This window comes from Poecilia mexicana, unplaced genomic scaffold, assembly GCF_051168715.1.
Source record: "Poecilia mexicana isolate PSO_F unplaced genomic scaffold, ASM5116871v1 scaffold_2, whole genome shotgun sequence".
Lineage (NCBI taxonomy): Eukaryota > Metazoa > Chordata > Actinopteri > Cyprinodontiformes > Poeciliidae > Poecilia > Poecilia mexicana.
This window is the reverse complement of record NW_028263371.1, coordinates 16,017,014-16,042,049: the sequence shown is the minus strand read 5'-3', so window position 1 is coordinate 16,042,049 and position 25,036 is coordinate 16,017,014. Positions and strand designations below refer to the sequence as shown.

The window sequence follows — 25,036 nt, the reverse complement described above, 5'->3', positions numbered from 1 at the left end:
CAACCTGACCGTCGCTGCTGACGGACGGCCTCAAGCAAGAGATAGAGAACGAGAGAAAGAAAGAGAAAGTGTCAACGCCGGCAGCAGAGTCGGGAACTGTCAGGACACGGAGCAACGAGCAAAGCACTGCGGACGGCAGATAAGTTCAGGCAGAAAGAGAGCAGGGAGGAGGCAAGGTGAGAAAACAAAGGGAAGGTGAGGCAGAGAGAGCAGGAGAGTTATTTAGACATCAAAGATCTCTGTGACATGACTGTTTGAGTCATTACAGCATTTTAACTGTAGCTATTATTTATTTTGATCAATAGACTTAAAGCTGCAGTATTCAACTTTTATAAAGAATATGATTTTTACACATTAAAACTGCCCCCATGTTGTGACAGTTTGTTACGGGGCAGATAATCTGTGACAAAATCGACCTTCTCTGCATCCTCCGCTAGCTGTCTGAAGAAATGTACCGCTCACGACCAAAAACAACCAATCAGAGCCAGGAGGAGGGGCTTAGTGCTGTCAATCAACTTCATGTACTTGGCAGAAAATCTAGAAGAACTTGAAAATTTTGGAATATATTTAGTTGTGCGTTTTTTTGTTTTGTTTTGTTTTTTGTTGAAATTTACGCACCACTAAACTGCTTTGCTGTGTAAAATACTATGTGTTTAGTTTGTTGTTTATTTGGCAGGTAAAAGTAAAAAGTAAAAGAGTAGAAATTTGAAATTATAGCTAAAAAGAAAGATACTAAAAGTTTTGTGGCCCTGGAGTACTTGACATCTCTGGGCCCCCATGCCAAAAGGTTCAGACATCTCTGTCTTAAGTTAAAGTTACTAGAAAACAATCTGAGAAAATAATTGCATAGTTTATGAATAGATGAGGACACGTCAACTACATCACTGAACTGTTTTAAATAATTTCTCAGTAAAGAGCAAAAAAGAAAAAAAAAAATCAAAATTCCTTTTTGAAGTTGTAGCGAGATTTATATAGAGGAATATAAATTATTTAGATATTTTCTATGTAAAAAATAACAATTTTAATTTAAAATAAATATTCCAAAAATATGCATATTATTTAATTTATTATTCAGAAACGATAGTAAAAGAAACTGAAAGGATTGACAGATTAACTCCTTACTGCCTTTCTGCCAACATTATTCGTCTCGACCCAACAGAAAGTTTACAAGTAGCCAACATGAACAACATCTTTAAAAATATAAGATTAAAATATGAAATGGATGTAAATGACTTAAATCAGAGGGTTTTGTTTTTCATTTGTTCTTTGTTTTACTCTGAACATGATGTTGCTTCCTGGTTCATTATCATCATCATCATCAGCACATGATGCAAAATAAAACGTCTTTAGTGCAATCTGAAAAAGCAGAGATGTTTCCATAAAAACGGCAAATAGAAAGCAAGCATTAATGAAAATAATTTGACAGAATCGTGTAGACACTCTGCCGGTTTCCACACAGTAGATTCCACCTTAAAATTCATTCACGTTACACTTAACATCACACAAACTTCCTTTCTGGTTCCCAAAGGGAGAAACTGAGAAACGCAGTGATGATGTAAGAAGAAGAGATATAAATTTCCCCAAGACTTTTATTATCACTCTGAATTTCTTTACAGAGGACAATCAGGTCCTGATAATTAGCTTTTGCCTGTGCTTATAGATTTACAACTTTTACTCTGCTGCTCTTATTTAATTGACTACTGGGTCTCTGAGAAGTAAATTTGACCATTTTGCAGTCAAATGTTTATGAGCGCACTGCCGCTGTAAACCTCCTGTGTGAAAGGTGGCGCCAAACACACAGGAGTTGAAGAAAACAGAAGAAAAAGAATAACAGAAAAGTGTGGAAATGCATCTTATTTTTCATTTCAACTTTCTATGTTCCATCGATTGCAAAACAAACTTCTAACATTTGAAGCCCCAGAAGAGACAAAATAAAAATTCAAACATTAAGACATAAAACAGACCTGTGACATCCTTTTTCTAAAGTGACGTTCTGATACATTTTCCTACAAAATGCATCTCCATTTTTTTGTTTCATTGAAGTACTGCAGGTTTCATAAACTGCTGAACAAGTTAAAAAAAGAAATCACACAATTATTTTGATATTTTTATTTTCTTTAAGTGTGGCCCAGAAGTACTTTGGCAGAATTGGCCCACAAGACCAAAACTGTAGCTACGGCTAACCTAGAGATTTCATTAAAAGACTCTCTTTATGAGGACATAGAAGAAGTGAGACAACGTTAGTAGGTAACAAAAAGCATTTATATTGATGGAGTCTTTTTAAAATAGAAGAGTGATGATGAGAGGAACTTCCTGCACTGACAATAAATTAATGAATTTAATTGCTGCCCTCCTTGAACACTGTCCAATAAAGAAACGGCTGCTTTACGAATGCTTGTCACGTTTGTCCTACTTTTGAAGGACAAAAAGGTAATTTGACTCAATGCCTCTATTTCTGTTGCAGCTTCCTACAATAGACTAACTGATGAAGATGGATGGCTTATCTTGTCCACCTAACACTCTACAAAAATGGCTTTTTAAGTAGGTTTCTTTGACCTAACGGTGTCAAAACGTCTAACAGTGATGCTCAAGAATACAAAGGTGACCTCAGAAGGCTGTGGTTTGTTTTACTGTCGTGTGAAACATGTTACAGTAAATCTCAATAGATTTGCATTGAAAAGTGAATTTATTTCGGCAGTTCACTTCCAATAATGAAACTGATTATATTCAAGTTTTTGGTTGTTAATTAAAAGTTAAAAGTATATTGTATATTTGCTGAATACTTGCTTTAGGTTCCTTTTGCATGAGTTCAGTTTCCAACCAATCAGTTCTAGTCATTCTGTAGACATCAGTACATCGAGGGAAAGACCTGCTGGAAAATAAAGCCAGCATCTACATGAACTTTGCACGAAGCACGATGAAGAGCTCTACAACTGGTTGCTAGCTGTTGCTAGCCGATGACACGGCTGCATCACTGACTGGAAATGTCACACAGGACCTGAAATATCTTGGATTCTGTGCCTCTCTACTCTCTCAAAAAAATAACTTTCATCTGAAAAGAAGATTTTAGACATCTCTTTAACCCAAGTAAGATGTTTATGAAGTTATCTATCGCGATAAGACACATGATTAACATCAATAGCTAATATGTCTAAGAATTTTCATAATTTCACTGAACTCCCATCCAGGACCGCACGGCATTCTGGGGATGTAGACAGAGGGAAAGGCTTTAGCCGCTCAAATCCTTGCAGCTAGCTAAGAAAAATTGCAGTCCATCAACTAACTCACTTACTCTTTGGTTACCTAGCAACACCCTGTTGCGTAACGCGCGCAGCAGCAGTTTCATATTGCTCCCAACGTAGTCGGTCGTAATTCTCGTCCTCTTGTTCTAGAGGTAGAACAATGTGGACGTCCGCTGGACAAGTTCACGCAAAGGTAAACATTTACGACGGCGGATGCGTACTCTGTGGTTCACACAGGAAACAGTTCAGCGCCAAACGGTGTTACATCAAACTGTAACTGAGCTCTACACCGAGCTCGTATCAAACAGTCGCAAGAATGTGTAGCGTGACTGCCGCCCTGACAGGGCTAACAGGTGTGTGGCGGCCGCAGTGCTTCATAACAGCTTAAAAATATAAAATAATGAGGTTAGAGTGGAAGGAGGAAACGAGTGCAGCAGCTCAGGAAGACATTGTGCTTCAAAGACAAAAGGTAACGTCGCTAGTTTGGCAGTATTTTGGGTCGAGCCTCGTAAATCTCCTCCACATTCTGGAATCAGCTTTTCTTCACAGTCCTTTAAAGGTCGGAGTCATCATTGTTACTTGTGCAACTTTTTCAAACACACTTTACTCCCACTCACCTTTTTATTAATGTAATTGGAAACAGCACAAGAGCAGCCAGCTCCTTTTTAGCAGTGACCTTTTGTGGCTCCGGTCTCCTCATGGTCTGTCAGTGACTGTCTGCTCAACAGCTTTCAAGCCGGCTCTCTTCCTCCTGGCTTTGGAGATTATGACATTGTCATGAGATAACATTTCAGTGTTAAAAATCTGTTTTTTTTTTTCCTTGGTCTTGAATTTTCTGAGGAACTGAATTGAGGGTTTCATTACCTGAAGGACTCAACATCATCAAAGGAAAATGATTTTTCCCTTTTAGATCCTATTATTGGTTTTATGTGACATTCTAATCTTCAAAGAAACTACATTTCAGGGCTTTATTAGCTTCAGGCTATCATCATGTAAATGAACAGAAATAGACCCTTAATAAATCTAGTAATACTTGAGTCCTCTTAAAGCTGCCTATCTTAAAAATCTAAACACCAAATATACCTAAATATGCATTAATTCACTCGGTGAAAACAGTCGCAGTCCATTGGCAGATTATTTCACTAAAAACATAAAAAATGTCTTGTAAAATAATCTGCCAGTGGAACTAGAACTTTTCATCAATATTAGTGAATTGTTGACTTAAAACAAGCTCCTATATCCGAGGTTATCTTTGCTCTTGTCAAGTGAACTGAGATATTTGCACTAGAAACTTGTCCAAAAATACTTGATAAGATTTTGTGTTTCTGCAGCGCAGAAAATTTCTTTTCCAGACGAATTCATCAGATGAATATTTCAACAGGTAATTCTGATACACAGTCCAGCAGCGGTGGGGGAGAAATTAATTCTCCTAAGTATGTCAATTTGGCAGCTCTATTATAAGTCCAATTAAATAAGTTCAAAGAAATAATTGTGCATGAATAAGTTAAACAGTGGCTCGTCACACTGATCACCGCTAAGGGGTCCAGGTGGGACGGAAGACGGGGCCAAAGCCAAAGATAGAAAAACCACCAGCGACCTTTGGGCAAAACCGAGTCGGCTTCCCTCTGAACCCGAGTGCTCATTAGACCTGACAATCCCCGTTTCATTCGTCGTGTTTTCTCTAAACTTTATCGACCAGATGCACAGGGACTAATTCTTCGGAGTCGGTTGTCAGCCTCAGTTTGATTCCTGCGCTCTCCCCGAGGCTCCGGGGTCTGCTTTGCGTCGCCTTCACTTCATTACCCCCGTCACTCGGAGCTGCTGGGACTGCTAATGACCGAGTCCTGGCCGAGCCAAACGGGTTTGAATTAGGCCTTCCTTCCTGGTTCTGATCCAGATAAGAGAGTGACAGCTGGGACCTGTTCATTATTTACACTCTCTCCTCATGAAACTATTTCAAACTTTTTGTTCACTTTGGGGACAATTTCTGACTCTGTCGACCAAATTCAGTTAATTTGAAATTAAATGTCACTCCCCTAAAAATGAACAAAGGTTCTTCTGGACACGCTGCATGTTATCGGTTACAACCAGAAATTTTGCACATGCACACAAAGATGTGGGGTTAAAACTATTCTTTTACTTGCTGTCCTTATTCAAGTAGTAGAACAATGTCATCAACTAAATGAAACCTGGATATGTAGGTTTTATTAGTTTAGTGTGGTGCGCCACAGAAAAAGGGAAAATAAAGCAGAAAAACCATTGAAGAAAAACTCAAAGCTACTAGCATTCTTCTCTTTCCTCGCTCTCTGTATCGGCTACGCTGCACTCAGACCCGTTGCCATAGCAACTGACTGACAACAGCTCCGCTAATATTCCAGGATTGAACACCAAAAAACACACAGAAATTTCCCAAACAAAGAACAGAACATTCAGTCTATTACAGTTTTATGTTGATGCTAATCTTGTGATTGCTAATAAGTGATCATCTGAACCCAGCAGTGGTTCATCAGCTAATTTGAACACCTGCTCTACTGATGATCTGTCAGAGTTGGTGTGTTGGTCACCTTTTTTTTTTACTGAACTGAAACACAATGAATTCAACAGCATACCTACATGTTAAAGTTGTCAAAGTCAAGCTAGCCTAGCTGACCTACTTCCCTGACCCTCCCTACCTGTGAAATGTGATAACTTTTAGATCTTGTTCTCTAGTTGTCATAGTGATGAAAGCACTGGATCTTTTTTTCATATATCTCAAACATACATTTAAGATTGAGCTCATTATGTTGACAACTAACCGATGGCAGTCATCGTCGGCTCGTGACTTGATGTTGCAACATGTCTATACAAACGAGGCTAAAATGACTTAACCACACATATTTTGTCAATTAATACAAAAAAAAAAAAATACAAACTAGAAGCTGGAACAAAGTTATTATAAAATGTATAAGACGTAATTAAAACTAAATTAATCTTTCTTCTAGATGTGAAAACACACTGTCCTTAAGAGAAGGTATTTATTTTTCAGTAAAGATGTTATGAGCCTAATTTATCTAACTTCACTTCAGCTGGTGAGACATGGACTAGTTTTAATGAGGAAGCAGCTCAGTTATATATATTTATAAATATATATATAGAATATAAAAAACAAGTTCTGCTCTGTTTTGGCTCTCATCTCCTCTGCTTTGCCTCTCCAGCCCTGATAAAGTGACTCAGATGCAGCATGGTGTAGATGATGCAACGACAGACTGTAAGAACTTTACTCCTCCTGCCTCACACACAAATATTTTATGCGGGCCTTAGCTCCATCCCTTAGTGACTCGCTTACAGAATCTAAAGAGACTCTAGAGAAAGCCGTGTGTTTTAGTTGGAGCACCATCTGCATGTTAACACGGCGGATATTTACCACCACGTCTTGTTGGAACATTTTCACTGAAAATCTGCACACCGGAGCGGTTACTTTGTCTTACCCTTGCCCATTAATAACACAAGAAAATGCAAAACTTTCAATAATTAAATAGCAACGGTACATGGCGGATTCCAGTTGGCTCCTTTCAGGAGGCCTAGCAACACACTGGGGTAAAAATGAGGCTGCTTAGTGAAAGGCTGTCCACCTATTGTCAGGAATTCACCTCTAATTATGAGATCCAGACGTCAGTGAATATTTTTTAATTTGAAGTTAGAAGCACAGTGGATGGTTTACATGAGACTCGCTATAAAAACATTCAGAACTTCCTATTTCTGCTTCCCAATCTGCATCATCTTCCAGAAATGCTTAACGGGCCAAATAAAAAACAAAATAAATCTATGAATTGGTGGACTTTAATCTGTGGCGAATTTTAATTCAGTTCTGTAGAAAAACCTGTGAATCTGTGAACATTGGTATTAATAGTACTAACTTCTCAGTCTGTCTATAGAACCTGAATGGGATTCGACCATTTCAATCCAATTTTTAAAGAAATTGGTTCCACTTTGCTCTCAGTTATTTAGAATACAAATATATAAAGGAAGCCCAAAATAAACAAATGTCTCTGTTGCTATGGTGTTTATATGCAGCGTTTTTCCTATAGAGGAAGAAAATGTTTAATCCATGCAGATGGACACTCTGTTAAGCTTTAGGAAAGAAACTGTCTCTTTAGCTTTGCCCTCTGATTCGCTAACCTGAAGCTAAAAGTCTGGATAGTTTGTGTCCAGGATGTGTGGGGTCTGCAGAGCTGTGAGCTGCCCTTGTCTTGACCCTTGACCTGCACAAGTCCTGGATGGAGGGAAGGTGTCCATGATGATCCGATGTACAGATCTAATTGTTCATTCCTGTTTGGATGGAGAGCTAGCAACAGGCGGCTAGCTTCTTTAGCTTAGTGTTGGACAGCAGTGGATCTCACACTCTGACTTTATTTTCAGATATACTCACTTCAACCATTCACTGCAAAATGATCAGTTTCTCTGATTTTACTCTTTATAGGTGAATGTTTGAGAAAAATGAACTCTATGAACTTCTGACAAAATGTCTCTAAAATTCCAAGAAGGAATTTTTTAGTACAATATTTATTTTCAGAAAATGAGAAATGGTCAAAAAACTGAAAGAGATGCAGATCATCCAGACCTCAAATAATGCAAAGAAAAGTTCATATTCATTTATAAACAATAATATTAATGTTTTAACTCAGGGAGAGTTCAGTAATCAATATCTGGTGGAAGAACCAGGAGGTTCAGTGCAGGGGTCTCTTCTTTTTCTCCAGAGCTGTAAGTATATATATAATGCTTTTCTGTCCTGGAAGGCCATCTGATAAAACTGAGTGCATGAATATAACACAATAGTGAGGATATGTACAACCTTCTCCTCCAGAATACCAATGAAACATTCGCAGCATGTCTTATGGGGCAGTTTGAAGGAAAAAAGGGACCCAGACGGGGAGCCAATCAGCAAGCTGTAGCAGGTGCAGAGTAAATACAGACTTTAATAACATCCTGGTGGACGAGAAGACACAAGCACTGCTGGAGACGCAGAGTCAACAAATACATGAGACAACAGAAATGGAGACCAGAGGTGAGACAGGAAGTGGCAAAGAGCCAGAAGAGAGCAAAGGAAGAAAGGCTCAACATACAGCATGAATTCTGGGAAATGAAGAGGAGGCGTGGCACGATAAGGATTTACACCGACTGAGGAGAACAAGGTCAAATAATTTAAAATGAAACAGATAAAACACAGGAAAACCTACAGAACAGAGAACAAGACGGGTTTTTTTTCTGTCAGCTTTAGTTTAATTACCCGCCTGACTTCTGTTGTTACTAGAACATCTTAATATCAAATCATGTCTGTTATTTTAGCTTTTAGAGGAAAATCTTTCCCAAGATCAGGAAATGTATAAATAGACGTGTTCTGTCATTTACAGCTCAGGTTATTACCATTCTCAAAAATAGAACGGTAATCTGAAAGCTTTCTAATTTACCACCTGATCAGCTGTGGCTCCTCATAACGGACAAAAACATCAACTCTGTTCCTTAAATAGCTCTCGGTCTTCTTTAATTTACTGAGCTTTGATATTTCTGGCTTTATTTAGCAGAATAAGTCAGGCTGTGTTGACATGTTCATTCATTTATCCTCCTTTTATAATCTCATCTTTATACTGTAGTTTTTTTTTAGCTGACTTTCTTCTTTTGCGTTGTGTTTTATTTTGTTTTGGATCCTGTTTTCATGTCATAGAGTGAAACAAGTCCATTAACTTCCTGTTATAGGTGATTATTTCTGTGGATTCTTAAAAAATGTGTCATGTCCAATATAGAATATTAAAGTCACTGTTACTGTGAAAAACAAAGAAAGAACTGAAAACGTTGATATGTTCATCTTCATAGTTTCATACCAACAAGAATTGGAAGTGTGGAAACTGCAGCTTGAGGGAGGAGCTTTGTTCTTGAAGGCGGGGCTAGGTCCACCCAGGCGTTTTGCACAGCTGAATGGTTACCATGGAGATTAAAGGATTTCTCAAACATGCATGAAAGAATCAAATCAACACTCCAGGAATGTTTTTGATTGGGGAATAACATCACAACATGAAGTAAAGCTGAAAAAAATCAATTTTACATGACAGTGGCCTCTTAAAACCACTGTATGCCACTGTGGTATCATGTCTTCTGTCATTAATCTTGTTGCTTTTGGTTCTTTAAATAATTGTCAATTCTTTAATTCTTTTAAAGATAAATTTTCATAAGCATGCAATGTGAAATTGTTTTATAGCGTCATTACTCTAAACAAGTGACTCGATGACGATGAATACTTAAGCATAAAAATACAAGTTAACCGTGACTATTTAGTTTTATTTCTGAGCATCCTAAGATTACTTCAGGGTGTTAAACTTTTTTTTAAAATAAGTCTCTCGCAAACATGTTGGGCGTTAGAATCAAGGTGCAGAAATGAGGCTGCTCTGTGACGCAGCAGCTGTGAAGTTGCGCGGAGTCGACAGGAGGCCTTGCTGAATAATGTAATGTCACGACGCCAGGCTGCAGGTCTGAACCAGCCTGAACACGCCTGAGTGCCGCCCACACGCCCAGCGGGATTATGTCAGGGTCTTTACCGAGCCGAGCTCCGCTTTCAGACTCACTCTTACGTTGTCTCTTTGGGTTCGTCAGGAGGAGGCTGAACGGAGAGAGCGTCCGTGGGAGAGTTGTGGATGTCAAACCGTGCCTTGCTAATGTCTCCCCGGGGGAGCGGAGTCTCGCTCTAACCCGATTGGCCCAAACATCGCCACTTACACACGCTTCTACAAACAATGGGACACATCGTGACCATGCGATCACATATGCTCGCATGAAAACGTGTGTGTGTGTGCGTGTGTGTGTGTGAACATCTTTAAAAATGCATAAATTACATGAATTAGAAATGTTAATCCTCACCAAAAAGTCCCACACAGCCTCTGGCTTCTTGCTTGATGTAAAAGAGAAAAATCATTTTGAAATCAGTTGCAATTTTACTTGTTTTGGAAACGACGAAAAATGCTAAAAATGTGTCGGTTTAGTATTTTTGTTGTGATAGCACGTTGTTAACTAGCAGCAAGACTTTGAAATTCTAAACAAATGTGTTGGTTTCAAAGAAAACCACACGACACATCGGACCTTTATAACTCTAGAAACTCTTTAATTCAAACGATTGTTTCATCGTAATGTTTTGGTTAAGTTGTGAATTTATTCTGCTAATATTATGACTTTATTCTTATAATTAATCAAATATTCCCATAGCCTGGCCCTGACACTCTGTTGTACAACTCAGAGAATCGATGGGCGAAATAAAAGTCACGTTTTGAAAAATACTTCCTCTTTGCAATTTAGAAAAAATCTAATAAAATCGCATCAGGTATGTAAAAAAAAATGCTGATTTTATTTCTGAAGGGGCAGTTTTATGTAAAATAAACTTTTTTAAGCTTAATGTCATGATAATGATGTCCCCTCATCAAAAACACACCTGGAGTGTTGCCTTGATTCTTTCATGCATGTCTGAGAAATCTTTGTCTCCATGGCAACCATTCAGCTGTGCAGAATACCTGGGTGGACCTAGCTCCGCCTTCCAGGATGAAGCTCCCCCTCTTAGCTGCAGTTTCCAAGCTTCCGAGCTTCTGCCTCGGAGAGCAGCAGACCCCTGGAAAACCCCCACTCAGCTCCTTCAGACTAGCCATCAGCAATTAGCTGAGCATCAGCTAATTGCACCTGGTGGAACTGAGCATCAGCTAAGCTCATTATAGGAGCTGCTTGTCAGTGAAATGTTGGTAAAAACATTGTTAAAGCATTAATAGAGGAGCGAAGTTGTGATGACTTCCTGAAGGTGGAGTTTCAGAAATTGCAGGAGCTTCTTAAAGAGACAAAAGCCCAATTTGAAGATGTTAAATTATAAAGTCAAATTTCTTTTAGGTCATATTTGATAAATGATATGTAAATATACTGTATATGATTTTTATAAAACTGAACTTAATATAGTTAAAAATGGTTGGAAAATACATAACTGTACTCCTTTAAGTGCAAGAATATCCACATAAATGTTCCCACTGTAGCAAAGTTCTTTAAAACGTGATGTAGAAGGAAAACTACAGGATGTTGAAATGAAACCATGAACTAAATGTGCCTGGGAAATAGACAGTACTGCCCCTTTAAACTTCCAAATAGCTCGTCGTTTCATGAGAATGTTTTGTATGTCGTCTGATGAATAAATATTGCTCCAGCTCAGGGATCTCTGCGGTCAACATACACACACGCAGCGCAGCGTGTGTGTTACTGTATAGAGGGGGATCAGGCTGCAGAAGGCCAAACAGACTGGTTTATCAGCTGGTCTGCTTCCAGTTCCTGGCCGGCCCACCGTAGCACTCCCACCAGGCCTAACACCGAGCCGTCTGCCTTCCAGCGGAAACACACTTTACATCCATGTGTGTGTGTTCATGCTCAGCTCACGCCTTCTGCTGCGACTCACACACAGATGGTTATTATTTTCTATAATGATGTGGAAATGTTGCTGTTTGTGTCTGGCTTGAACACGCTCACATCAATCCTCGCTCCGGCGGCAGAATTAGATAAAAAATCTGATCTGAATGAATCAAATAACTTCATCTGTTTTACATTTTACATCTTTTTTCCCCCCTTCCATTTATGAAAACTATTTAATGAAGACTGACAGGTGAGAAATGATAGTGATAATGTAATGCAACCTCAGTCTGATACCATCTTTATTTAATTAAGGTTTTAATTCAAATCCCTCTGACACTTTAGTCTGAGGTCTGAGCTGCCATAAGCTGCATAATGAGTTATTACAAAAGGACAGCCTGGAATCGCTGATTATTAGACCCTGATCTGTCATCCTTAGTGCAAGATTTTAACAATCCTGGACTTTGAATAAGAGCGGCAGAACTTTGAACCTCTTCTAAAGGAAAACAAAACTTTAGCTAATTACGTGTTAGACTCACAATGATACAAAATATAAGGATAAGAGGACATAAACTCAAAGTTTCACACACTTTGTAGATCATAGAGAAATTATTGGTTTCTATTGTTCTGATGCATTAATTTAAGATGGCTGGAAATGACAACAAACTGAAGAGATGCTTGGGATGTCAACGTTTTGAGCAAACTTCACAATTAACTGGATGGATGGATGGATGGATGGATGGATGGATGGATGGATGGTCATCAGTTCTGAATTTGTTAAGCAGAGACTCCAATGGACAGAGATTCACTTTTACTAAAAGGGTGATATTAGTTTTAAAACATCTCTGCGATTAAAACACAAATGAAATCAGTAAAACTAATTTCTAACTCATTCCTAATGAAGCCGGCTGATGGAACAGGACAGATTTTACTTAAATGAGGGATTAAGACAAAAAAAAGAGGAAGAGGTTCGGTGGAAATATCCACAAATATTAAGGTTTTTAGCTTCTTTATTAGTTGGTCCCTCCCTTTACTTTGTCTTTACCTTAAAGCTGCAGCAGGATAAGCCGTTTTCCTGTGAAGTCGTTTCTTCACCATTAGCACATTTAGCAGCGAGTGCATGAAGATGATTGGTTGTTTTTGGTGCAAACGGCAACAGCAGCTCAGGGAGGAGATCGATCTCTTCATAGATCATACTGTACCGTCACACGACATGGTGACAGTTTCAACAAATATGTAAAAAATAAAGTTGTGTAAAAGTTACAGACTGCAGATTTAATGTTCTTTAACTTTCACTGTCAGAATCAAATAAGAGGAGGACTTAAATTTAAGAGAGACTTGTTTTTCAGAACAAGACACAGATATAAATGTTATATGTAACAATATATAACAGTTAACAATGGAGTAACACGTAAGAAATAATAGACATTAAATAAGGTTTAAATTAAGGTAAAGATTTATTTTATTTACCAAAGCGAAACATTGGTGTGTATATTTAGTTTTCTTCACATTGTCGTCTTAGCAAATAATAAGGAACAGTACCTGTGGTCATAAACCAATAGGTTATGATTCCTTTTGCAGAATTTTCTTTTTTTTCTGTAACTGGCATAATATTACAGTCAGTTAATTCACATTTCCTTTGCATCTCAGAAGAGTGAGCCGACATCGCTGCCGGTTCCTTTAAAGCAGCTTTTCTAGGAAATATGAGTCAGAAGCTGCCAGCTCTTTGCTCCTGTAGGAATGACATCTGGCAAAAATGAACAGAAACAAAAAGCCCCACAGTGCCGGCTCTTTGTCATTAGAAGAGCATTTGTCAATTTTGCAGCCACTTGTGATCCAAGTGTCTTCATGTGCTGGGAATCAGGACAATGCAGCAGGATTTCAACGCTGTAATCTGACCACAGCTGCTGGTTGTGATGTGAACAGACCGTGATGCTACACACACATATCTGGGTTACAGAGCGGAAGGTTGGCATTAATAAAGAGAGAGGGAAAAAAAAGTGTGTGTGTGTGTGTGTGTGTGTGTGTGTGTGTGTGTGTGTGCGTGTATGTGTGTGTATAACAAATAATGGCTATGTGTGGGTAAAAAAAATCTCCTTTTACTGTTTACTTAAACTGTTCTTGTCATAACTCTGAGATGAGGCTTGAACTGGGTGATTCATCCCTGTAATTATCTCTTGGGGTTTTTTTGTAAAGAAGATTCACATTTAATGACACTTTATGACTCGGTGAGATGTAAGCTGTGTCTTCACAGAAAAACATGAGAAAATAGACACTGCTTTAACAAAGCAATACACTACGGTTCACTGTATCTATTATACATTCTGCTATAGGATCAAAATGGATCTTTTTTGTTTTAAATCACTTTTCAGTCTCCGTTTGGTCCATTCATCTGAGATTATCAGATAAAAGCTGAAGAGTTTAGTAAATTTTGAAAGATATATTTTTGTTTAACATGAACTCTACAGGATGAGTTTGGTACCTTTTGGTTCTGACTGCATGTCTCCACTGATTACCAGAGTTTAAATTTGGGCCGTTGCAACGTATTAGTGCTCATACAACAATGTTAAAATGAAAACATTTATCTCTAAATGTCACAATTAAATGTTTCATATCATTTGATTGTATAATCAAACAGGAATAACCTGACTAAATTACAGAGGGTGTTTATATACGATGATTTTATTTATTAAGGGAAAAACAGCAGCTGGAAACAATCTGGTGTTACATGGAAAAGTAATTACACCCTCGTTAAATCATTAATAAACTGTCAGCTACATTTTAAAGTTAGGTTATCTTGAGTTTCCCTAGCAACATCGAGGCACGACTACTACCCAACCTGTGGACTGATGCTGTTTCTTTTACAGTACCGTGTAAAATCGACGTTTTTGAGCTTTACATCGTACTGTGATGTTACTACCTTGTCAAAAACACACCTGGAGCACTTTAAATATTTCATGCATGTTTGAGAAATCCTTTATTCTCCAGTGACAACCATTCAGGGGTTAGAAAACGAGTGTTACTGAGTTCATCAAGACATTGCTGAAGGTTTGATAGAGGAAAGCTGTTGTGGTGACTTCCTGAAGGCAGAGTGTCAGAAAGAACAGGAGCTTCTTAAAGAGACAGAGGCCCAATTTTAAGGCGTCAGATTGCAAAGTTTGATTTGTACAGCATTTTTATATCAAGGTGACATAGTTACTTGATTGTGGCATGAAATGGCGCCATATGGTTGGAAAATACATAACACCGCCCCTTTAAGTGCAAAAATATCCACATGAACCTTCACTCAGTCGTAAAGATCTATAAAACATGATGTAGAAAGAATACTACATGTTGCTGAAAAGAAACCAACATAGACCAGAAAACGTACCTGCTGTCATAGCAACAGGAAGCGTACGACGGCAGGTACAAGCTGTCACAGGGGAACCGTACCCTTTGGCTAAGCTGAATGTCGCCTCAGGCTCTCAGTCTTCAGAGGAATCATCGCCTCCCAGCTCGTCGCTTCGTCAGCGGCTAGCAGAGCTGAACGCTGGATTTCCTCTGTTTGAATCATCTCATGCCTACAGTGTCTGTACTCACCCTGAACAAACACAGGAAAAAAGCACATAAAGATGATTCAGTCGTGATATTCTCCTGCTGATGAAATCAACAGTGACGTACTGAAGGCCGTCCATGTGACAGTGGACTGGAGAAACTCTGTAGACGTTCTACATGCTGCAGCAGATCACTGGACATTTAAAAATTAATTTTAGCCACTGAAAAAATTCAAGGTGGTCATGAAGGAAGATTTATTTTTACACTAAGTTCGCCAATTTCTATCACAGATAATATTTTTGGTGTCAACTCATACATGATTGGACCAATAAAATTATATTTCCTAATAATGCTTTGATTTTCCGAGACAATCTCCACGTTGTTGTGGAAAATTAGGTTTTTGCAGGTCCTTTGGTGTCAAATCATAGCCTACTTATCCCGAACTGTAGAAAACATATTTTCTTGAACTTGTGTTTCCGCTAAACATAGACACGTTAGCATAAGAAGCTAATGCTAAACCATTAAACACATTAAAAAAGAGCTCTGCTAACGCTAAACCACGAAACGCATAAATTCATTAGCGGATGCTAACGCTAACCACCATTCTGTGTCACACAGTTTTATCTCCTTCCTGCGAACGACCGGTGTGAGTCTCACAAAGTCCTGAGTTTCAGTTTTGGCTTCTGATTTTGCTCCATATTATCACTTTAAGGTAGCATAAAAAATTATCACCACAGTTGAAAACATATGATGTGAAAAAGTTCATCCAAGTCATGATAACAGGTAACATTTTATGGCAAAAACCAGTTAAAATGGTGAAGAATAGCAGCCATTTTTTAAAAAATGACCATCATTTTGAAGTTTATGTGGCTAGTAGGAAATATGACCTGAAGAGGGAACATGTTCATTTTTATGCTTTTATCCACATGGAAGATTTTTACCAAAATGCTGACCAGCGACAACATAGAGCCGGGAGAAAGTGTTCGCCTCCTTACAGATTTCCTTTTTACGTCACACTTTCATGTTTCACATTATCATATAAATACTGGATAAAGGTAACCTGAGTAAATATAAGCAGTTTTCAAATGGTGATTTCATTCAATAAGGGGAAAAAAGTCTCAAGAACCAACCTGGGAGAAAGTAATTACTCCTCTTTGTTGCATCATGAAATGACCTGCAGAAAATGTAAAAAAAAAATTAAACATAATCTCTCTGATGACTGTTAAATCTCAAAAAGCAACACATCATCTAATCTGGGAATTGTTCCAAGCCATTTCTAGCCATTTGTGATGCTAATGAGTTAAAGTGGCAGCCATAATCACCTTTTCACATCGCTAAGTGCGACGCATCTTTTCTTAGAAATATGTGCAGACTTGTTATTACTTTCCTCTGTAAAACTTTTGTTGTTGAGGCGTAATATTTAAAACCCCTTCATGTTTCCTTAAGCAGCTGTTCTCTTTTTGATAGATCATCTAATAACTTCCACAGGCTCGTAGAAATGTCACATGAGACCCAGTGCAGACAAATGTCCAGCCAAAATATCACCGCGCTTTATTACCGTGACCATAATCACACCGCGAAGCAACGTTCACATATTTATGAAAATACGACACAGTTCAGGCCATTAAGCAGCGCGGACAGGCTTACGAAGGCATCAGCACTTCAGATAAAAATTCAGCTTTTTATTCCAATGCCATCATAAGCAGCGATAATAAGCAGCATTTTCACACTTCGCATGCGCTAGCTGCCATTTACTCCAGAGGCAGGATTTTCTTTAAATGGCTCTTCAACTTACAGATTTCCTGCAAAAGAAAATATACGTTAAAGGAAAAGTGAGGAAAACATGACCGGCTTCAGGTTTTCACTTGTTATTCACTTCTTTGCCCCGTCAATCAAGATGAAATTACTAGTCAATCAAATGCTGCCATTTCTCTGACTCACCAGCTGAACATGGATTATTAAGGCATCTGAATCTTTTTTTGTTGCTTAGTTTGGTCAACCTTTTACTAAATGCACCAAAATGTATTATTTGTGTAGAAAATAATACATTTTATATTAATTGGAGTTTTTTTTTTCTTTTTCTCTGTGGTGAGCTTATTAACTAATTGTGGCATTTTTAAAAAATAACTGAGCATATTTTTTACTGCTGGTTCCATTGAGATGACATTTTATCTCTTCATCTCAGAGTTACAGCAGGTGCAGCTGAAGAAGATTCCTGCTTTTCTAAAAGATCAGATATATTTTGTAAAGGACATTTCAAATTGTCCACTTTTAAAATGACGTTTCCTGTTACTGAGCGTGATGTTGCCTGATCAGTTCTCAGGCTGCTAAATCCTCTTCGTGACTCTGCCTCCTCTTCCTCCCACCACTTGATCTCTTTTTATCTTCTCCTTCACTTCTGTCAGGTTTTCTGCCGTCTTGTCTGCCGTGTTCAGAGAATATTAAGTGGAGGGTTTGCCATCCAGGGGACTTTGGGGAAGACGGAAACACAGAAAGTAGCTTTAGGTTTTTTTTTTTTTTATGATTCCAGTGAGATACGCTGAAGGGGTTTTTGACGAATCAAAAAACATTTATATAAATAATGTCACTGTGACCAACGACATCGATCATTATTGGTCGACATGCATGTTTTGCTCTCCATAAAGACTCCTGAGGATTTCTTTTCTCATTAAAACCTTTTCCTGGCATTTCTTAAACCATCTCTGACATGAACTGGAGACAGAAGAATGTAAAATTAGAAAAAAACAGAACAAATAGAATAATTATTTCTCTAAAGCTGTATGTATATATGCATGTTTGAGACAAATACACTGATCGAAAAAATGTTTCAAACAAATGCAACATCTACAAATGTTGCCTCTCCACAGTACAAAGCAATGCTAAATCATACCATAATCTCAGACGAATAAATAATTACACCCCAGAATGTCAGTGGTAACACACACACACACACGCACACACACACCCACACACACACACACACAGGTTCATCAGAGTGTTGATGGTGAGCAGTACGACAACTGAAAATCATAAACGCTGCTCTTGAACTGAAAAAGTAAATGTTTAGAACATTTGTACCATGTTTAGTTGAAATCTTTACTAAATTTACTGTTAAAGTTGCTGCTGGACTCTTTCCTATCACACCACATTTGTTGGGACAATGAAAATCTTGAACCTGAAGATCTGCAGCATATGATGTGTGTCAGTGTCATAGAATGAGTGTGTTTTGGGATTGACTTAGTGCCGTCAAGACAGTAAATTACTTTTATTTATTTGGAGATGAAGGTTTAATGGTTTTTACAGTCTGAGTGCACCAAAGTTGTGAAATAGTTGTTTGCTAAATTAGTCAGAAAATATTGATTCTATTATAATGTCAGCTTCATATAACTGTCAGCATGTGAAAGTGGATAAATCCTCATTAGTGTATGACAGGTTGCTGCATCAAGTCAACAACTCGATGCAGCAACCTGCTGGGTTTCCTTACATAGAAACGTTTCTTAAAGGGACAGTATTATGTATTTTCCATGCACATGGCACCATTTCATACCACAATCAAGTAACTATGTCAACTCCAGCTGTAAACAAAAGGATATATTCTAGCAAATATGACTTTTAAAAAATGACTCCTGTCTCTTTAAGAAGCTGAAACTCTGCCTTCATTAAGTCATCACAACATGGCTCCTCTATTAACCCTTTAGAAACGTTTTTAGAAGTAGCTCCTGTAATGAGCTCAGCAGATGTGCAGTTCTACCATCTGCTAATTGCTGCTGGCTAGTCTGAAGGAGCCGAGTGGGGGAGTCGTGCCAGAGGGCTGCTCTGAGGAGGAAGCTTGGAAACTGCAGCTTTGAGGAGGAGCCTCATCCTCGAAGGCAGAGCTATGTCCACCCAGGCTTTTAGCACAGCTGAATGGTTACCATGGGAGATTAAAGGATTTCTCAAACATGCATATAAATAAATGAAGTTGAATTTGTTTTGAATTTGTTTTGGCATGCAGACTTTGCTTGCTTGGTGGTTGTAACATCCTACCTTATATTGCCAAATATATCAAAGCAGTCTTTTCAGGTAGCAAAGTTGCAAAAATGTATCAATTTGATGATTACAAATCTATATATTGTGCAGATCAACTAACTATGTGTGCTGTAGAAATACAATATATGCAATAATGTGATTGAGGATCTACATTCCTGTTGAGACAAAACAGTGAACCAGACATTGACAAAGCAACAAACAATGGAGTCGGTAGGAACAAAACAGCTGTATGTGATTTCAGAAAGATGGAAAAAGGCAATAAGAGGTCCAGTGAAACAACATAGTGATGGCAAATAACTTAATAAAGCAGCTGAATGAGGGCTAAAATGGCAGCAATGCGCATATGGAGAGAGGCACACAAACGAAATCTGATAAAGGGCCGCAGGGCTTACAAAACCCAAACAAATTACTGCACCTTTTCATACAATAATTGCTCGAAGGTTGATCCGTTTAAGTGGAAAAAATGACAAGCTGTCCTCCCACTTACTCTGAACCATTTCCCACGACAGAGACATTCTGCTTCATGATTCTAAATTACACATAAAAACGCTGCATTATTTCACTGTCAGTTATTGCTTCCTGTAGTCTTTGATTCTCGGGCTGCCCAGGCTCACACAGATGACAAAGCTCCACGGTATTCAGTGTCCTGTTGGAGATACTGAAAGTGAGCCGTCTTTGACCGTCTTGTTCCCAGTAGCGAGTCACATTTTCAGTCTGCCAGAACTGAAGATCTCCAGCCTCCACCCCAAAATACTTCCACTCCTTTTATCCTCCACGCTGGTGTTTTCTTTGTTATGGAGCTGATAATGAGAAAACACTAGGGGGGCAATTGCTCAGTTTATCCTGTTGATGTCATGTACAAATTCGTCACCGTCATACAAAACCTCTTGGCAACACAATATCTGACTAGGTTTAGCCAAACTAATCTGCTGATGTGGGAGTTTTGGTATAGGAAACCAAATAATACAGTAGATGAGAAAATATAATTAATTGACACCATAACAAACAACAGGAGGCATTCCCACCCTCTAGTTTTACTTCAGGAAAACAAAATGGAAGGTAAAAAAAATGGTAGGCAGTGGACAAAAATGAAAAGGGAACTGCTGTGGTCACCCGATCCCTCAAAGGACAAAGGAAAGGCCAATGAAGAACAAATTTTGAAAGGGAAATTTGATACAAATTGGTGTCTTTGTCAGGAGATTTTAAGTGATGATGATTCAATGGCTACTCTCCCAATGCTAGATTTTCTTTTCTGTGTGAGTAAAAAATGTAATCTCAAAGTTGTCAATCTTTCGTAGGAGGGTTGCAAAGGATCACATGTGCAGCTGCAAGTATTTTTGGGTCTGTCTCTGTCAGCCTTACACATTCAGGACATTGTGTGTGTGAAATAGCTCAATTTCAATCAGGTTGGATAGAGTGAACATCTGTTTTCATGTCTTGCCACATATCAGTTAGATTTAGGTCTGGGCTTTGAATGGACCACTTGAACCCATCAATATGTTTCAGTCTAAACCCTTCCAGATCAATTCATGTAACTCCATTCATCTTCCCGTTGACACCAACTAGTTTCCGATCCTTCCTGATGCACGGAATTAGTTTTCTGCCAAACGTAACTTTGTGAAAACTAGGTCAACATCTTCTATTTAGGTCTCATCTGACTGGAGCAACTTTCTTCCACGTTTGCTTTCACCCCAACTTGACATGTGCAAAACTGCCTCGACTTCGCAAGACTTTCTTTCAAAAATTATTGCTTTTCCCACCTGAGTATTGAAGCTTGAATTGAAATTTTCTGACATTTTCTTCTGCTTCCTTCCCTCTCTGCAGGCATCTCAATGCCGATTCCCGTGCTGGGACTCAGAGACCACTCCAAAGTGTTTAAAAATGGAAACTGCCTGCTGACAGACGACAAGTTTGTTCTGGTGGGTTCCTTCATCGCCTTCTTCGTTCCGCTAACCATCATGATCGTCACCTACTTCCTGACCATCCACGCCCTGCAGAACGAGGCCACGCTCTGCTTGGACCAGCTCGTCCCGCGGCCCAAATGGAGCACCACGTTCACGCTGAGCTTCTTCCCTCAGAGCTCCCTGTCCTCCGAGAAACTCTTCAGGCGCTCCATTAGCCGAGAGGCCGGTGGGAGAGGAAGCGCCGGTGGTCTCGGCGGCACCCGGGAGAGCATCTCCGGGTCGGTGTTCGGTCGACGCACCATACAGTCCATCAGCAACGAGCAGAAGGCGTCCAAGGTGCTGGGAGTTGTGTTTTTCCTCTTCGTGGTCATGTGGTGCCCGTTCTTCATCACCAACGTGCTGATGGTCGTGTGCCACCAGAACATTTGCCACCCGGAGGTCATGGAGGGTCTGCTGAACATCTTTGTCTGGGTCGGGTACTTGTCTTCGGCCGTCAACCCGCTGGTCTACACACTTTTCAACAAGACGTACCGCACAGCTTTCATGCGGTACATCCGCTGCCAGTATCAGCCAGAGAAGAAGCCTCTCCAGCTCATACTGGTGAACACCATCCCGCCTCTGGCCTTCAACTCCACCCAGCTGCCACTGGGCGACATGGGGAGGTTACGCAACGGAACGACGCACGGTGAGACGGAAGGACGGGAATTCTCCCTGCCAGGGAAGGAAACGGAGAAGTGCAAACAGGGCAAAAGCCAAAGAGACAAAGACGAGAGCAGCGTGTGAGGAATATCAAAGAAAACCCTTTGATAGAGGCAACTCTACACACGTAAGACAAAGGCCTAGACTTCCTCTGTTTGGTCTTTTTGAGTGAAGTGTTTGTTTGCTGAAGGTACAGAGACTGTCCCTACCAATTCAAAGTGTAGAGTTGAAATCTCGTTGTCGTACCAATCAAAAAGGCACAAGACACTTATTGCATTTTTAAAATGTTCTCAACAGCTTCAGTAAGTGCACAATACTAACATTTGATCAATCGACAAGACCTGGAGCAACTGAAGTAAAAGTTCATTTTCCAAAATGACGATTGCAAATTCAAAATTTCAATTTTAAATCTCGCTGATTTCTAATTACAAACTTCCACTTAAAGGAAGAAATTTACTCTTAGCCACTCGGCCACAACGAAAGATGTCACTTTTACTAAAAAAAAAATAAAAAAGTATTTTTGTGTAATTTCTCTTCCCTTGGGCACTCACCTGCCGTAAACCCAGCAGCTCGTTCACTCTGCCAGCTGCCTGGCATCTCACCTTCCATCAAACTGCACCTCTGGGTGGATCAGAGGGGATTATATTGGATTTGCTCCCACTTCGAGGAACGAAGGTGTCAGAGAGGGAAAACCTGGCACACCTTGAGTCAAAACACTCACAAAGATCAGATTAAGCTGCCAAAAAAGAAGAAAACTTTCTGCCTCTGTTTTGTTGAAACTCTGTATGAATAACGTTAAAAGGTTTATATTTTCAAGCGTGAAGATGATTGTTGCATCGTATTGCTGATATGAAGACTGCAAACTGAGATTATATAACAGCAGGAAATGAAGAGGGTTTAAATGTTGATGTATCCCCTTGTAAAAGTCACAGCTCATATTGTGTTCTTACCAAACTATGGGTGCACATTTTGAGTTGTTTCAGTCATGACACATTGTGTTCAGTGCTCTGATAGGTGGCTACCACATGTGAAAACTTTTGTATGAAAATATGTGAATGTGGAACTGCTGCGAAAGACTGAATTAAATGACTCAATGATGCAGGATGTGGAGTCCAGGCCAGAGTTGGACATTGTACATCATATTCTGGGACTTAAAGCTACGTCAGCGTAGCACGGCCATTGTAGATAGAAAAAAGGAGTACATTTCCTCCAAAAAAAAGAGAAATTTTGACCTTGATCTTAGATATTCTGTAGAAAAAAACTTTGAAATTTGAATTTGAAAAACGGAAAATTGGCTGGGAAAACAAATCTCAGAAAATTTGAAATTAATCTCAGAATATATTTTTATTTATTTAGAGAAATAAGAATATTCCTATGCTTGAAAAGTCAAAGATTTGCTAAAAAAAAACTAAAATGTTTAAATTGATCTGAAAAAAACTCCATGTTTTTCAAATAAAAAAACAAAAACAGGAAATTTTTCAGCATCAAATTTGAACATTTTTGACATTTCAAACTTAGAAATTTCCAAGATTTTACTTGAAAATTATTAAATTGATCTGAAAATTTTTGGCAGAAATTTACTTCTTTATATTTTTATCAACAATGGCCCTAACATGCCATTGAATAAAGCAGAACTGGGTTATTTTAATAGAAATATGTTATTTTTATATTATTAAAATTGTCAGAATGTCTTGGAAGCACTAAAAATTTAGCACAATATGGGAAAGTGAAATCAAGTCCTTTAGCTTATTCTTCTGCTTGTGAAATAAAGAGCAGGAGTCGACAATGTGAGACCAGCCAGTGGCAGGAAGAACCTCTTTGTGACCAGCAGCGAACACTGCCATTTGTACAATTGCTATGGTTACTTGCCCACTTGTGAATGACAGCCTTCTCTACAGAGAGGGTCTTAATAGGCACAGATGAGAGGAGGGGGCTCAGGGACATAAAAGCTATCATTTTTGTAAAACCTTTTTAAGATTTCATGCTCTGCTGTTTTTCTTAGCAGACAGATGTCATATCACAGCGAGTTTGTGGAAAAGTGAATAAGTCCTAAGAGGTGTAAAAGGCTGACGGCTAGTCAGACTCTCATAGCTGATTTTAACAATTTAACTGAAACTGTTCCTATCTCTGAGATAAAATACTATACTGACAGATATTTACTGTCTATACTTTAAGACAATAATGTCAGGATTGTGGCTGTTTTCTCAGCTTTACAACTTCCATGTTATTATGTTAAAGTTATGTCAATAGCAGCTTCACAATATGTCAATCATTAGGTCTGCTGGAGGAACAAGCCACGAAACATTTAAGCTAACGTGGCAGATTGTTAGCGTAGTAACAGGGATGCTGTTTGGTAGAGGAAACGGCAACATTTTTTTGTTTTTTTGCAAAAAGCTCCTGTGAAATGTTAGACAGTTATTAACTCTAATGTAAAGTTGAATTCAGTGGGTTTGGACATTTTCAGTTCAAGTTTCTTCAGATTGGTAGCATGAAAGTGAACGTAGCTGTTAGCCTTCCACCACTCGATGATTTATTTAATTTTCCACTAACTATTTCTGAAACGAACACAAGAAATCCCATTTCAGAAATTCTCTGTTTCGATAAGACGTGGCCAAAGTTTAATGCTAGATTTTTAGAAACAACTTGCTCACCTCACAGAGATTAGCTAGCTACCAGAATCTGCTCAAGCTGACTTCCTTGACTGTTCACATGTCAAATTCACATCAGTTGAAGGTGACATGTTAGCTTTTATTCACTTTGCCTCAACAAAAATGTGTTACTTTTTCTTTTGTTTGCTTCTTTGCAAGTTACAGGGTCATGAATGGGCATGAAGTCGTTTTATCGTAGAGTTGGATAACTCAAAGACCTTTCTCCACTTCAGTAAAAATCATTTACTGTCAACTGATCACTTCACTCTGTGTCCAGCTCTCAAATCGACCAGGACGTGAAGAAGGGCCGCCATAACCTCAAATACTGGGAAATAAAAGCATAAAAGACAATCTTTAGATAAATTAAAACATGTCTTAAATAATGTGAAAACCACATAACTTTACATTTTGGAACAAGGCACAAATTGTTTGTTCAGAAATGACCAAATTAGCAGGTTATGTCGAATGGCTAACATTAGGAAGAAGGAAAGCTGTGAAAAGTAATATGTTACAGTGAAATGTGTTAATAAAATACATTCTTAAATATAGTTAGGAGATATTTTCTCCAAATTAACAGTTT

General features: G+C 38.7%; 1 protein-coding gene across 1 annotated transcript in view; it reads left to right on the top strand.

Annotated features, from left to right (window-relative positions):
- Positions 1-22,624, top strand: part of htr2aa (5-hydroxytryptamine (serotonin) receptor 2A, genome duplicate a) — a 111,358-nt gene extending 88,734 nt beyond the window's left edge. Inside the window, exon 3 of the mRNA XM_088011899.1 lies at positions 21,030-22,624. Within this exon, the coding sequence (XP_087868025.1) occupies positions 21,030-21,892 (863 nt within the window). The 3' untranslated portion in view covers positions 21,893-22,624. The remainder of the gene's footprint in view (positions 1-21,029) is intronic.
- Positions 22,625-25,036: the final 2,412 nt, after the last annotated feature.